The sequence below is a fragment of the Mandrillus leucophaeus genome, unplaced genomic scaffold, assembly GCF_000951045.1.
Source record: "Mandrillus leucophaeus isolate KB7577 unplaced genomic scaffold, Mleu.le_1.0 Scaffold377, whole genome shotgun sequence".
Classification (NCBI taxonomy): Eukaryota; Metazoa; Chordata; class Mammalia; order Primates; family Cercopithecidae; genus Mandrillus; species Mandrillus leucophaeus.
In genome coordinates, this window is record NW_012103998.1 from 1,241,420 (window position 1) to 1,256,858 (window position 15,439).

Sequence of the window (15,439 nt, forward strand, 5' to 3'; positions counted from 1 at the left end):
AGCCTACCCAATAGGTGGCAGAGTAACACAAGGATTCACATTTGGCAAGTGACATAATGTTAGCACAATCCAAAGTCCTTTAAAAGAAATGAGAGAAGCCTGGGCGTAGTGTCTCATGCCTATAACCCCAGCATTTTGGAAGGCCAAGGCAGGAGGATCACTTGAGACCAGAAGTTTGAGACCAGCCTGGGCAAAATGATGAAACCCCATCTCTACAAAAAAGATGTACCTTAGCCAGGCATTGTGGCACACGCCTGTAATCCCAGCTACTTGGGAGGCTGAAGTGGGAGGATCACTTGAGCCTGCAACAACAGGTTGCAGTGAGCTGAGATCATACCACTGCAGTCCAGCCTGGGCAACAGAGTGAGACCCTGTCTCAAAAAAAAAAAAAAAAATAGAGAAGATATTGTTTTTGACCAAAGAGTTTATGAAGGAGTTAGACCTTGGAGGATGAAGATGAGTTCTGAAAATTAGCTGGGGCTGACTTTTTGGCTGGCGTGCATGACAGGTAGAAGGGTAATAAGGTGAAGATAGGTTAGAATCTGATTGTGGAGGATTTTGAAAGGAAGACTGACAGATGTATATGTTTTTATTGAAATATTTGTCAAACTGTTATGAAATTAGTTGCAATCAGTAGTTTTTAAATGAAGCAGGAAATAGCATACTTTTTTTTATTTTGTTTTTTTTTGAGAGAAGGTCTTGCTTTTTTGCTGAGGCTGCAGTGCAGTGGCACCATCATGGCTTGCTGCAGCCTCGACCTCTCCAGGCTCAAGTGATCCTCCCACCTCAGCCTCCAGAGTAGCTGGGCTTATAGGCACACGCAACTGTGCCAGGTAATTTTTGCATATTTTGTTTCACTATGTTGTCCAGGCTGATCTCGAACTCCTGAGCTCAAGCAATCTGCCCACCTCGTCCTCCCAAATTGCTAGGACTTTATATTCTGAGCATGAGCAACTGTGCCCAGCCATAATTCATTATTCTTTTTTTTTTTTTTTTTGAAACAGAGTTTCACTCTGTTGCCCAGGCTGGAGTGCAGTGGCGTGGTCTTGTGATCTCGGCTCACTGCAACTTCTGCCTCCCAGGTTCAAGCAATTCTGCCTCAGCCTCCTGAGCAGCAGCTGGGATTATAGGTGCCTGCCACCATGTTTGGTTAATTTTTTGTATTTTTAGTAGAGGCGGGTTTCACCATGTTGGCCAGGCTGGTCTTGAACTCCTGACCTCAAATGGTCTACCCACCTTGGCCTCCCAAAGTGCTGAGATTACAGGCGTGAGCCACCAAGCCTGGCCCAGAATACATTATTCTTTCTGTTCGTTTGTTTGTTTTGAGACAGAGTCTTGCTCTGTTGCCCAGGCTAAAGTTCAGTGGCATGATTTCGGCTCATTGCCAGCTCCACCTCCCGGGGTCACGCCATTCTCCTGCCTCAGCCTCCCGAGTAGCTGGGACTACAGGCGCCTGCCACCACACCCGGCTAATTTTTTGTATTTTTAGTAGAGATGGGATTTCACCATGTTAGCAAGGATGGTCTCGATCTCCTGACCTCGTGATCTGCCTACCTCGGCCTCCCAAAGCGCTGGGATTACAGGCATGAGCCACCGCACCCGGCACATTGTTCTTTTAAGGATTGTTTGTAAAGCATTTGTTCCAGAGTGTGTGTGTTATGTGTGTACACCTATTTACTGGGGTGTGAGGTAAAATTTTTGAGTCTCAAAGTTCAAAAGCCTCTGCATTATTAAACTACAGGGAACCATTGGAGGATTTTTAGTACAAGAGTTAAAGGTTCACACAAGCTGAGGGAGCAGAGAGTGGGTTATTATTGTGCCTATTAGGCACAGAGTTTAAGCTTTGCAAGATGCAAAGAGTTATGGAATGGATGGTTGTGCAACAAAGTAAATGTATGTAACACTACTATACTATGCAGTTAAAAGTGGTGAAGATACATTTTGTTATGTGTATTTTACTAGAATTTTAAAAAAATAAAACATTTTTTAAATTGCTACTTCTGTATGGTGAGATCAGGGGGAATTTGTTTTCTTCTCTTTCCCAATTTTTCTGTAATGAATATATTTTGCTTTCATAATGAGGAAATTAAAATTATAATTTTTTCATCAAAAAAGAGTTAAAGGCTCAGAGCAAACTTGAAGGTTAATTTGGTGGGATAGTATGGAGGAGAGAGCCCAGATGATGAGAGACCAGTTTGGAGGCTACCAAAATATTGTGCTCCAGGAACAATATAATAAAATCCATGAGAGTGATAGCTGTGGCAATGAAAAGTAATAGAGACTTAGGGAACAATAACCCTAAGTATATAGGAATAGAAAAGATGGGAGGGGAAAGCAGGGTTTGGTGGCTCATGCCTGTAATCCCAGCACTTTGGGAGGCCGAGGGTGGGTGGATCACCTGGGTCAGGAGTTCGAGACCAGCCTGGCCAACATAGTGAAACCCCATCTGTACTAAAAATACAAAATTCGCCTTGCGTGGTGGCGCATGCCTGTAATCCCATCTACTTGGGAGGCTGAGGCAGGAGAATCACTTGACCCCGGGAGGCAGAGGTTGCAGTGAGCCAAGATCATGCCATTACACTCCAGCCCTGGCAAAAAGAGTGAAACTTCAGTCAAAAAAAAAAAAAAGGTGGAAGGGAAGAGTAAAGAAAATCCTTAAGATTTCTAGCCTAGGTCCTAGAATGATAATACAGTATCTGTTAGAGAAAAATACCAGATAAAAAGCTAATTTGGGAAGGTAAGATACATAGGTAAGCTGACTTTGGGTTTTGCCTGAGACTGGTTCAGAAAGGTCAGGGCTAAGGATAAAGTCTGGGTAGTCAACTATCCAGAACTGATGATCAGACCTCTGTTGGAACCTCTGTAGGATGAGTTTGTTATCAGAAGAGGTTTGAAGAGCTACAAAAATACAACAGGAAGATATTATACTACATGCTAAACTCTGGGTTGTAGGTTACAAACGGCTATAATTTGAGTAGATAGAAATTAATTTCAGAGAGTCCTCACTGTGGTGAGTATAAGCAGTTTTATGCTGTCGAACTCTAACAAGTTAAATATATTACCTATGATCTTATTTGATTTTGGAGTTTGATATAAACCATTGATTAAAAACCTTTTAGAAGATCATCTGTTTCTCTCCTAATCATTTTAGTTTTTTGTTTAGTAAATGCTTCAATGATATAATAATTCTACATAAAATTAGTTTTCAATAAGTGAAATATAGTTATTTAACTTTAGAGATTTGCTGAAAGGAATTTTTAAAATGCATGCTCAGTCATAGGTATGAAAAGTATGAAGAGCTTGAATGGCTTTCTTTGAACAAATTAAATTTTTTATTGTCTTTTTGCACTGAAGAATGATAAAAAGCTTTTAGAATATTTGTAAATACATCTATTTTTAAAAATGAAAATAGTATACTTGGTGTTTAAAAAGCCATTTCATTGACAAGTCACACTGGTGGAAAAATAAAAAGCAGAAAAAGAAGCCATTTGATAGCTACTAATTTGGATTTCAAGTGTGAAACAGTTTTTAAATGCATGAGAATGATAGCACAGATAGTTTTAATCCTTATAGATTCCATTCCAAGCATGCTATTTGTACGGTGCTATTATATTGGTACAGGTAATAGTTTGTCAGAATCTGCATGAGGGATATAAAAATGTTTTGTCAGGTAATACCTCTTTGAAATGAATACCTCTTTAAAATGAATTTGCTGCCAAAAATCATACATCCAATCTGCTGATGCCAGAGCTAATGCATAGTTCACAGCGGTGGATTAGCAAATGAAAAGAGGTGCTCTGAACCCAGTAGAGGAAAATAGAAAGTGTCAAGAAAATACTACCATCCTCCTTTCTTTCATCCAAGCTCTTAGATCTTTGTGTGGTGAGGCCCCTATGGGGATACCCTAGTAACTGTCTGAGCTTCAGCTCCAGGCAGGAGTGCAAACTGGAGATCTCTGGGGACAGCAGCCTGGCTCTGCAGCTCCTGCTTTCCTCTGTGCCGATGCCTCTGTTGTCCACCCCCTACTGATTTCTTTCGTAAGTAGACAGGGTAAGTGGGCCCCCTACCCTAAAATATTAATCTCGTGATCTGTCATTCCACTATGCTGGTTTCACGTCTTTCTATTTTTAAAAAGGTCTTATCTTTGAGAGACCCCCTTTGAAAATGCAAATACCCCTGGGAGAGGTCAGACCTTAGTTCTTAGCTAACATCTTGATTATCTCTTAGCACCTTGGTTGGTCTTAGTACACATTTGGCTGAGAAGAAGGAATCCCTGGCTAAAAGTGATCAACTAGAAGGAAACTAACATTTATAATAATAATTTATTATTATTTTATTACTATTGGCAGCTAAGATGTACTGAGGGCCATATTATTAAGTGCCAGGAGTTGTTCTAAGTTAATTCCCTCAACAACCCTATTGGTATTATTACCACTGTTACTTTACAGATAAGAAAACTGAGGTATCTAGCACATAGTTTATGGCCACATAGTAAATCCTGTCAAGTGTTAAACTCGGGTATATAGATTCCAGGGTGTGCTCACTAACCGTTTTACTGTAATACCTCTCTTCTACCGTGATGTCTCTCAGATGACATCTAATCAAGATTTCACCCTTTTCACAATTTTGTATAAATAGAATGATGTGTTTAATTATAGATGCCACTTCTTTTGAAGGTCAAGTACTTTATTATCTAAATAGATTTTTTAGTAACAGCTTCAATGAAACAAGCACTTTTTTTGTATTCAAGGGAATTTATTTGCAGAGTAGAGAAAGGAGTAAAGAGGCTAGTGTACAATTTAACACATACATAACGCTATCTGAGTTGCTTTTCTTTAAAACGTTATTTTTACAATTTTGAAAGTATAGATTAATAAAGAAAGTACAGAATTTGCAGTCCCATTACCCAGAGATAACCTCAGAATAAATGTATGTATTATCACCAGACTTTTTTCTATTGAGCCTTTTCTGAAGGTGTTAACTCATTCTACATCTTTAAAATTTTGGAATGAAATGATCTTTTTTGAGAGTAAATGCTGGCATTTCCTTCTTCATCTCTGCAAGGATGTTGAACTAATAATTATTTTTGGCCTGGCATGGTGGCTCACGCCTGTAATCCCAGCACTTTGGGAGGCCAAGGCAGGCGGATCATGAGGTCAGGAGCGCAAGACCAGCCTGACCAACATGGTGAAACCCCATCTCTACTAAAAATACAAAAATTAGCTGGGCATGGTGACGTGTGCCTGTAATCTCAGCTACTCGGGAGGTTGAGGCAGGAGAATCGCTTGAACCCGGGGGGTGGAGATTGCAGTGAGCCAAGATAGCGCCACTGCATTCCAGCCTGGGCAACAGAGTGAGACTTCGTCTCAAAAAATAAAATAAAAATTATTTTCTATGATTTACCAGAAACATGTTTAACTAAATTTTCTCTGCGTTCTTTATTTTATCCATTTTGAATCAAAGGTAATATAGAGCCCTAGATTCTTCCCTTAACCTCCAAATTGAGTAAGTTCTCTCAACCAATGTTTATTAAGCACTAATTCTACCTCTGCCCCTTCTTCAAAACTGCTATACTCCTGCAGCTTTAATTTCCTTATAATTTCTGGACTGTTAGTCTCTCTTAATCACTCATCCCTTTTCCAGAGCTCTTTGTAATTCAGATCCCTCTGTAACCCACAGATCTGATCGTATCATTCTCCTCTACAGATTTCTTCAGTGGCTCTATGTTGCTCATAGGCCCTAGAAGCAAGCTTGGGGATGATTAGGGCAAGTAATTTTCTGAGTCCCAGGTACCAGCAAGTGGCTCTAGAAGGGGAGTTGCTGGTGTGTGCAGACTTCAGGTGGCCACATGTCCTTGGCCTTGCTGACTACACATTAATGGAGGAGGACTACAGCAAGGAACCCCTAAAGTGGTTGTTTAGGTCTAGATGCAGACCATGCTACTGTGTGTTGAGAGTAGACCATTCGTGGCAGTAAGGACAGAAGTGCAGAGAACATCTGGGAGCCTTACTGCAGTAATCCAGGTAGGACTTGATTGTAGATTGGGTCAGGTTGGTGGCAGTAGAGGCACTAAGTAAGTCAGATTCTCAGTATATTTTGAGGGTAGAGTCAACCATTTTTCCTGAAGGATAGATTTAGAGAGAGAGAGAGTCAAGGATGACTCCAAGGTTTCTTGCCTCAGTACAGAAAGGTATGGGATAGTGGAATATATTAATCACTGATGTCTCAATTTTACCATTAGCAACTATTGTCAAATCCTAGGTGTTCTAATAAAATAGCACATTTGACCAGATTTTAAACCTCTGGAAATTTTGAGAGAGAGAAGTAAATTTAAAATGTGCACTTAAAACGTGTGTGAACATGGGGGCCGGGCACGGTGGCTCATGTCTGTAATCCTAGCACTTTGGGAGGCTGAGGAGGGTGGATCAATTGAGGCCAGGAGTTCCAGCCTGGGCAACATGGTGAAACTATGTCTCTACCAAAAATACAAAAATTAGCCAGGCGTAATGGCACATGCCTGTGGTCTCAGCTACTGGCAATGCTGAGGTGGGAGAATCGCTTGAACCTAGGAGGTGGAGGTTGCAGTGAGCTGAGACTGCACCACTGCAGTCCAGCCTAGGTGACATAACAAGACCCTGTCTCAAAAAAAAAAAAAAAAAAAAAAAAAAAAAAAGAAAAGAAAAAGAAAAAAAAGAAACGTGAACATGTGAGAGTTGATACCTAAAAATTAAGGAACGATTATGAGATTTTACAAAAACAGGTGGGAAGGAACCAAATATCAACTGCTTTTGCAGTTTTCCTGAGGCCTGGAGGTGGCACTTGCAGGTACCATTGAAATTCACAGTTTCAACTGCCCTAAAAATTTAATGCCTTGGTCATGATACGTAGGGTGTTTTTAGTGTTCCGTAACTAGGTCTCCACTCAAACCTTGAAATTTGTCTTTGATTTGTATTAAATCAATGAAAAAGGTGTTTTGTGATCACGACTTTTTAAATAAGATTTCTGTTCATTACATGTAAATAACTTAGAGTAGAAGTGTTCCTGACTTTAACTGATAAAGGAACAAGTTCTGTGTCAAAAATCACGTAAGCTTTTTTTTTTTTTAAAATAAGCTTATAATTTCAGATAGGCTTAGGCCTGCTAGAATGTGATAAAAGCTTATTGCTGCCCTCTTCATATTCTTCTTTTTTTTCTCTTTATTTCCTTGTATGTTCCTGAGAATATTCAAATACAAAAGCACTTTCTCCTCTTCTGTCTTTCTCTTTCCCTAAAGCCATCTGTCAAGTCTGTTCAGCCTCAGAGTATGTTATAGAGCTATGAATTAAAGGCAATTATTGATTTACCCAATGGAAAAAAATAAGTTTAATGGTAATTAAATAGAATATCTAATATTATTTATTTAAATAGGGTAATTTGTTCGCTGTAGCTACAATTAAAACTACCATTTACTGAGCATTTACCGTGTGTCAGATAAATATTATCTCTCAGTTCTTCAACAATTCAATTGAAGTTGGTATGGTTTAGAGAAGTTAAAACATTTGTTCAAAATCATACATTTAACAGTGTGTGGCAAAGGTACAATTCAAACCTACGTTTTTCTGCCTTAAAACTCAGCCTTTCTTATTTGATTATGCTTTATTAACTCTGCATAGGGCTCAGAATGTTTATAAATATTAGTGAGATATATTTGGGTCTTGCCAACCCCAGTCTTTAAGAAAAGGGGCCAGGCACAGTGGTTCATGCTTGCAATCCCAGTACTTTGGGAGGCCAGGGTGGATAGATGACCTGAGCTCAGGAGTTCAAGACCAGCCTGGGCAACATGACGAAACCCTGTCTCTAGTAAAAATACGAAAAACAAATTAGCTGTACGTGGTGGTGCATGCCTATAATCCCAGCTACTTGGAGGCCAAGACACAATAATCATGGGAGCCCAGGAGGCAGAGGTTGCAGTGAGCTGAGATTGCACCACTGCACTCTATCCTGGGCCACAGAGCAAGACTCTGTCTCAAAACAAAACAAAACGAAAAAGAAATGTAGTTTTGGAAACTGCCCTCAGACTACTGGGTAAAAAGGATAGATCTTAAGCTATTTCCGTGGAAAGTGATTACTACCCATTTTTCACCACTAGATGGTGGCAGAAAGTTAAAAACAAAAGTTAAAGGTGACTCATTAGAGAAAGTGAAGTGTCTGTGCTTTCAGAGCAAGGTGGATGTGAGATTAGGGAAGTCTAGAGCAAGGGAAATGTGAGAACTGCCAATGGTATTTTAACAGCCTGGAAATTGGGAGCAAAGGACACAAATCTTTATTATGCTTGGGAAAAATATGAAAAATATTGGCGTCTTGTTTTTATTAATACTTGACATTGTTCTGTTTAGTTTTCAGATGCTTCAAGTGTTGTGAACAGAGACTTGTTTGGATTATGCGTTTCTCGGCTAGACTAAATAAATGCTAACAATGGATAAGTGCAAACATGTTGGGCAGCTGCGGCTTGCTCAAGACCATTCCAGCCTCAACCCTCAGAAATGGCACTGTGTGGACTGCAACACGACCGAGTCCATTTGGGCTTGCCTTAGCTGCTCCCATGTTGCCTGTGGAAGATATATTGAAGAGCATGCACTCAAGCACTTTCAAGAAAGCAGTCATCCTGTTGCATTGGAGGTGAATGAGATGTATGTTTTTTGTTACCTTTGTGACGATTATGTTCTGAATGATAATGCAACTGGAGACCTGAAGTTACTACGGAGTACATTAAGTGCAATCAAAAGTCAAAATTATCACTGCATGACTCGTAGTGGGATGGTTTTACGGTCCATGGGTACAAGTGATGATTCTTATTTCTTATATGACGGTGCCCAATCTCTGCTTCAAAATGAAGATCAAATGTATACTGCTCTTTGGCACAGGAGAAGGATATTAATGGGTAAAATCTTTCGAACATGGTTTGAACAATCACCCATTGGAAGAAAAAAGCAAGAACAATTTCAGGAAAAATTAGTAGTAAAAAGAGAAGTAAAGCGAAGACGGCAAGAATTAGAGTATCAAGTTAAAGCAGAATTGGAAAGTATGCCTCCAAGAAAGAGTTTACGTTTACAAGGGCTCGCTCAGTCGACCATAATAGAAATAGTTCCTGTTCAGGTGCCAGCACAAATGCCAGCATCAACAGCAAAAGATAAAGTACTCTCTACCTCAGAAGATGAAAGATCTCAAAAAATCAGTGACTCCTCAGTTAAACGAAAGCCAATAGTAACTCCTGGTGTAACAGGATTGAGAAATTTGGGGAATACTTGCTATATGAATTCTGTTCTTCAGGTGTTGAGTCATTTACTTATTTTTCGACAATGTTTTTTAAAGCTTGATCTGAACCAATGGCTGGCTGTGACTGCTACTGAGAAGAAAAGATCTTTCTGTAAGCATCCACCAGTCACAGATACAGTAGTATATCAAATGAATGAATGTCAAGAAAAAGATACAGGTTTTGTTCGCTCCAGACAATCAAGTCTGTCATCAGGACTAAGTGGTGGAGCATCAAAAAGTAGAAAGATGGAACTTATTCAGCCAAGGGAGCCAACTTCACAGTACCTTTCTCTTTGTCATGAATTGCATACTTTGTTCCAAGTCATGTGGTCTGGAAAGTGGGCGTTGGTCTCACCATTTGCTATGCTACACTCAGTGTGGAGACTCATTCCTGCCTTTCGTGGTTACGCCCAACAAGATGCTCAGGAATTTCTTTGTGAACTTTTAGATAAAATACAACATGAATTAGAGACAACCGGTACCAGTTTACCAGCTCTTATCCCCACTTCTCAAAGGAAACTCATCAAACAAGTTCTGAATGTTGTAAATAACATTTTTCATGGACAACTTCTTAGTCAGGTATGGATTTTTTAAAATCTTATTTTCATCATTGGGAGTTCATAAAGTGTAGCTTATAAAAAGGCATATTCTATGTACATCTAGTGTGTTAAGCTAGTACGATTTTCAGGTCAAAATAGATTGTTTTTATAAATATGTGTAGAGAAATCAGCTCACTCATTTACAATTCCTTCTTTCATGAATCATTGGAAGAAGTTTTACATCCATGGTATCAAAAGCTTTTGGAGGGAGGGAGAAATCAGGAGATGGAGCTCTCTAGGTTACCAGTATTACATTCATTATCTGAGGGATTGAGAAGAGGAGGGTTTAATCCCAGAGGGAACAGATTTAAAGATGCTGCTATACTGGGAATGGAAATGGTGCACATGGCCTGGCGCGGGGGCTCATGCCTGTAATCCCAGCACTTTGGAAGGCCATGGCAGGTGAATCACCTGAGGTCAGGAGTTCAAGACCAGCCTGACTAACATGGTGAAACCCCATCTCTACTAAAAATACAAAAGTTTGCTGAGTGTGGTGGCAGACGCCTGTAATCTCAGCTACTTGGGAGGCTGAGTCAGGAGAATCACTTGAACCCAGGAGGTGGAGGTTGCAATGAGCTGAGACTGTGCCATGGCACTCCAGCCTGGGTGACAGAGCGAGACTCTGTCTCAGAAAAAAAAAATAAAGAAATAAAGGAAAGAAAGAAAGAAAATGGTGCATACTTGAGCAATTTCAGGGACCAAGGAGTAGCCCTGGAGGACTTCCTATAAAACCAAAGGGTCATGGTCTGAAAGCTTTAACAATAGGTAGGGAAATTTTAAGGTAAACAAAAGTGATTCCATCTAGAATAATTTTAAATGATTTTCTTTTATTTTAATTACTGCTCAAAAGTTTCCTTTGTCATGATAAGGTAGACTACAAAACCAGAATCTTCTAAGTAAAGGTTCTCTATGCTGAGTGGACTTATTGGTGAAATATTAATAGACATAAGGCTCTCTACTTTCCCATAACACACAGATTTAAACAAATTTTTTTTTATAACTGAAGCTATTAGGCTTTTAGGTCATTTCCTTCCCCCTGCACACCTGCCTCTGTTCTTCAGTTCAACTTTCATTGTAATAAGTCCATCTTTTGTTTTTATAGCATACTTTCCTAGAATGTTGTTTAAATATTTCAGGTGTAATTCTTCTTAAGGAATATCTATGAAGTTTATTTTTCAGTGTTTCAGAAATGCAAAGACTTTGAGTTAATTAGCAAATAAGAATTGTACTTGTGTTAACATGCAATTTTACTTCTCCATCTTTCTCTGTCATTTCATTTTTATGCAAAAGTTTTAAAATACACTATTACAGAATGCACATGTAGTTGCAGGAAACCTATATAATATAGGAAATCTATATAGAAGAAAAGAAAAATCATTCTCTAATCCTATAACCCCACAATCCATAGGTAAAACTATCAATATTTTGGTATATTTTCTTCTAGCCTTTTTTTCTCCTGCACATATATACATATTTTTCCCATAATTGATCATTTTGCATTTACCTGCTTTTCCCATTTAATATTGTAATGATTTTCCAGTAATTAAAAATATTTCATCATTCTTTTCAAAACATTTCAATGTTCATAATTTTTTGTGTTTTTTTGGTATATTTCTGCTGTTTAACATAATTTTTTTTTTGAGACAGAGTCTCACTCTGTTGCCCAGGCTGGAGTGCAGTGGTACAATCTTGGCTCACTGCAAGCTCCGCCTCCTGGGTTCATACCATTCTCCTGCCTCAGTCTCCCGAGTAGCTGGGACTACAGGCGTCCGCCACCATGCCTGGCTAATTTTTTTGTATTTTTAGTAGAGATGGGGTTTCACCGTGTTAGCCAGGATGGTCTCGATCTCCTGACCTTGTGATCCGCCCGCCTCAGCCTCCCAAAGTGCTGGGCTTACAGGCATGAGCCATCGTGCCTGGTCACATTGTATGTTTATACCATAACTTAGTTAACCATTCCCTTATTGTTGACTGTTGTTAATTTTTTTCATTATTATAATGTCATCAATTAACTTTTTGATTTCCTTATGACAGAGTCCTGGAAGTTGACTTCTGGATACTTGGTGACAAAGTTCTTTCCAGAAAGTGATTTTCTTTTATATATATATATATATATATATATATATATATATATATATATATATTTATATTTATATTTCCAGTAGTATGAGAGTGGCTCTGTGCTTGTTTTTTCCATTATAAATGAATTTTGAAATTAATAAAAATTATTGTAGCAGCTTTTTGCTTCTCTTTCTTTAATACACTCTTATGGAACTGGTTCTCAGGAGATTTAAGACAATTGGTTGCTGTAGTGGCTTTTCCTTTTTATTTATTTATTTTTTATAGAGACAAGGTCTCACTGTGTTGCCCAGGCTGGTCTCAAACTCCTGGGCTCAAGCGGTCCTCCCGCTTTGGCCTCTCAAAGTGCTGGGATTACAGGCATGAGCCACTACACTCAGACTGGGATAGCTTTTTGTGTGTTTTTGCTTTTGTTTTTGTTTTTGTTTAATTCGAGAAAATCCTCAAAATGTCTGGCCCTGGCACTACTGAGTCCTTAGATTATAAACACCAGGAGAGTTCTTTGTGTCAATTTGTGAAATCTAAAATCTATATTAGAACTGGCTTCTTTATTTCATTGCCTGTGCCAGAGCAATAGCTTGTATGAAAGAGGTTCTTTATACTATTTCATATCATATGTGAATTGTTAGTTCGTGGAGTCTGTCTTCAGTTATGTGCAGTGTTTGTTGGTATTAAATCCTGCTGAATGTTTCACTGAAGTTACTACTCATTTCCTTTCCGGTTGCTACGTTACCTGTGTAAGTTGTTAAAACAGCTCCATGTTTTTTGTGTTTTCTGTGTTTGGATGGAGATTTTAATGTGATGTTTGCTTTAAATAGGAGTATGACATCATTATTTATGTCATATGTCTTGTCTTTTGAAATTATCAGTTGTCAGGGTCTCAAAATCTGCCTAATGAAAAGATAGTATTTTACTTGTAATATGGTTAAGATTGGATTGGGTTAAGAGATTGTAGTATTTGGGTTTAGGAAGAAAAATCAGCAAAAGATGGAGAGGCCGGGCATGGTGACTCATGCCTGTAATCCTAGCACTTTGGCAGGCCGAGGTGAGCGGATCACCTAAAGTCAGGAGTTCAAGACCACCCTGGCCAACATGGCGAAAGCCCGTCTTTACTAAAAACAGAAAAATTAGCTGGGTTTGTGATAGCTGCACCTGTAGTCCAGCTACTCAGGAGGCTGAGGCAGGAGAATCGCTTGAACTTGAGAGCCGGAGGTTGCAGTGAGCCGAGATTGCGCCATTGCACCCTAGCACTGGAGACAGAGCGAGACTCCATCTCAAAAAAAAAAAGATGAAGGAGAAACAGTGAGGAACCTCAAGCCTAATGACATAAATACATTAAATTTAATGCATGTGAATATACATCATATGTATGTTTCTATGTATACATATACATCATGTGTTTCTATTCAGTGTGTCCACAGTTTGGATTTTTGCCTAAATTTAATGCCCTTAGAGCTTTTTGAATGCCCAGTAGTTAAAGCAACCAATTTATGATGGCTCTGATAGCGGTCTTTTGGAAGGAAAAATCATAAGGAAAGATTTCCTGACAACAATATAAGGCAGATTATTCAGAATTCTAATGGTGCATTTTCATGAGAAAAGCTTATTTACTGGCAATGATCTCTAGTGAAAAGAGTTAATGTTTTGACGGAAAGATTATAATCTTAGGAACTCATTCTCATTTGCAGGTTACATGTCTTGCATGTGACAACAAATCCAATACCATAGAACCTTTCTGGGACTTGTCATTGGAGTTTCCAGAAATATATCAATGCAGTGGAAAAGATATTGCGTCTCAGCCCTGTCTGGTTACTGAAATGTTGGCCAAATTTACAGAAACTGAAGCTTTAGAAGGAAAAATCTACGTATGTGACCAGTGTAACTGTGAGTAAAGACGGTGTGTTCTCGGTGCTTTCCTAGGAATGATAAAGAGAAACGCAGATGAGAGGAAGCTGAAAGAAATCTTTAGCAGTTATGAAAATGAACTTTTTTTCAGTTTGTCAAAAGAAACAGACATTTTCACTTATAATTGGCGTTTATGAACTATGCATTTGTTTGGCCATACTGATGGAATTTAAATTGTTTCTGATCCTGTAGACAATTTTGGGGAGAGAAGATTCATGACAAGTTTAAATATGATATGTGGAGCAGAATAAAATAGCAAAGAGAAATAATGAAAGGAAAGCATGGCATGTAGTGTGAATGAAACACTTGTTTTATGAGCTTTTTCTTGCTACATATCAAAATGATATGTAGATAAATGTATGTGTGTGTGTCTATACACATAAAATAGGAAATACCATATGCAGGACTCCTGCTGTGGAGATTGGCTTCGTCAAAACAAAGATTTATTCAAAACCATGCCCTGTCTGTTCTGTGTTAGTTATTCCCAGTGTTTGTAGGTACAGGTGAGATGCTGTCAAGGTGCTTACATTCCTAATGGAGGAGGCGGATAGACAGGATCCACTGTGATAAGTGCTCTAATAGAGGAGTGCATGGGAACCTGACACTGGGGGTAAAACAGCCACTTCAGTTCAAGAGAAGCGTCCTCGGCCGGGTGCAGTGGCTCACGTAATCCTAGCACGTTGGGAGACCGAGGCGGGCAGATCACCCGAGGTCAGGAGTTCAAGACCACCCTGGCCAATGTGGTGAAACCCCGTCTCTACTAAAAATACAAAAATTAGCTGGGCATGGTGGCACACACTTGTAATCCCAGCTACTGGGGAGGCTGAGACAGGAGAATTGCTTGAACCCAGGAGGCAGAGGTTGCAGTGAGCTGAGATTGCGCCACCTCACTCCAGCCTGAGCAAGAGTGAAACTCTGTCTCAAACAAAACAAAACAGAAAAGAAGCATCTTCCTCCAAGGAAATGGTGTGTAAAACCACATCAGATCTGCTGTGTTGGCCAGGTGCGGTGGCTCACATCTGTAATCCTAACACTTTGGGAGGCCAAGGCAGGTAGATCACTTGAGGTCAAGACCAGTGTGGGCAACATGGCGAAACCCCATCTCTACTAAAAATACAGAAATTAGCCGGGTGTGGTGGAGCGCGTCCATAATCCCAGCTACTTGGGAGGCTGAGGCAGGAGAATCTCTTGAACCCAGAAAGCAGAGATTGCAGTGAGCTGAGATCATGCCACTGCACTCCAACCTGGGTAACAGAACAAGACGCTGTCTCAAAACACACACACACACACACACACACACACACACACACACACACACACACACACAGATCTGCTGTGTCTTACCTCCTCTGTCAATGTGTATATATATATAGTGGGAGTTAAGCTATGAGGATACAAAGGCGTAAGAATGATCCAGTGTGGGCTGGGCATGGTGGCTTACACCTGTAATCCCAGCACTTTGAGAGGCTGAGGCAGGCGGATCACCTGAGGTCAGGAGTTCGAGACCAGCCTGGCCAACATGGTGAAACCCTGTCTCTACTAAAAATACAAAAATTAGCCAG

The 15,439-nt window shown here is 39.7% G+C and overlaps 1 protein-coding gene across 2 annotated transcripts in view; it reads left to right on the forward strand.

The window, feature by feature from the left end:
• USP44 (ubiquitin specific peptidase 44) overlaps positions 1-15,439 on the forward strand; it is a 32,024-nt gene that overhangs the window by 7,251 nt on the left and 9,334 nt on the right. The window contains exons 2-4 of one of the 2 annotated variants that reach the window (XM_011990319.1): positions 7,274-7,327; positions 8,376-9,873; positions 13,661-13,856. In XM_011990319.1, coding sequence (XP_011845709.1) covers positions 8,446-9,873; positions 13,661-13,856 — 1,624 coding nt within the window. In that variant the 5' untranslated portion in view covers positions 7,274-7,327; positions 8,376-8,445. The remainder of the gene's footprint in view (positions 1-7,273; positions 7,328-8,375; positions 9,874-13,660; positions 13,857-15,439) is intronic. The other variant, XM_011990317.1, reaches the window with a different exon arrangement.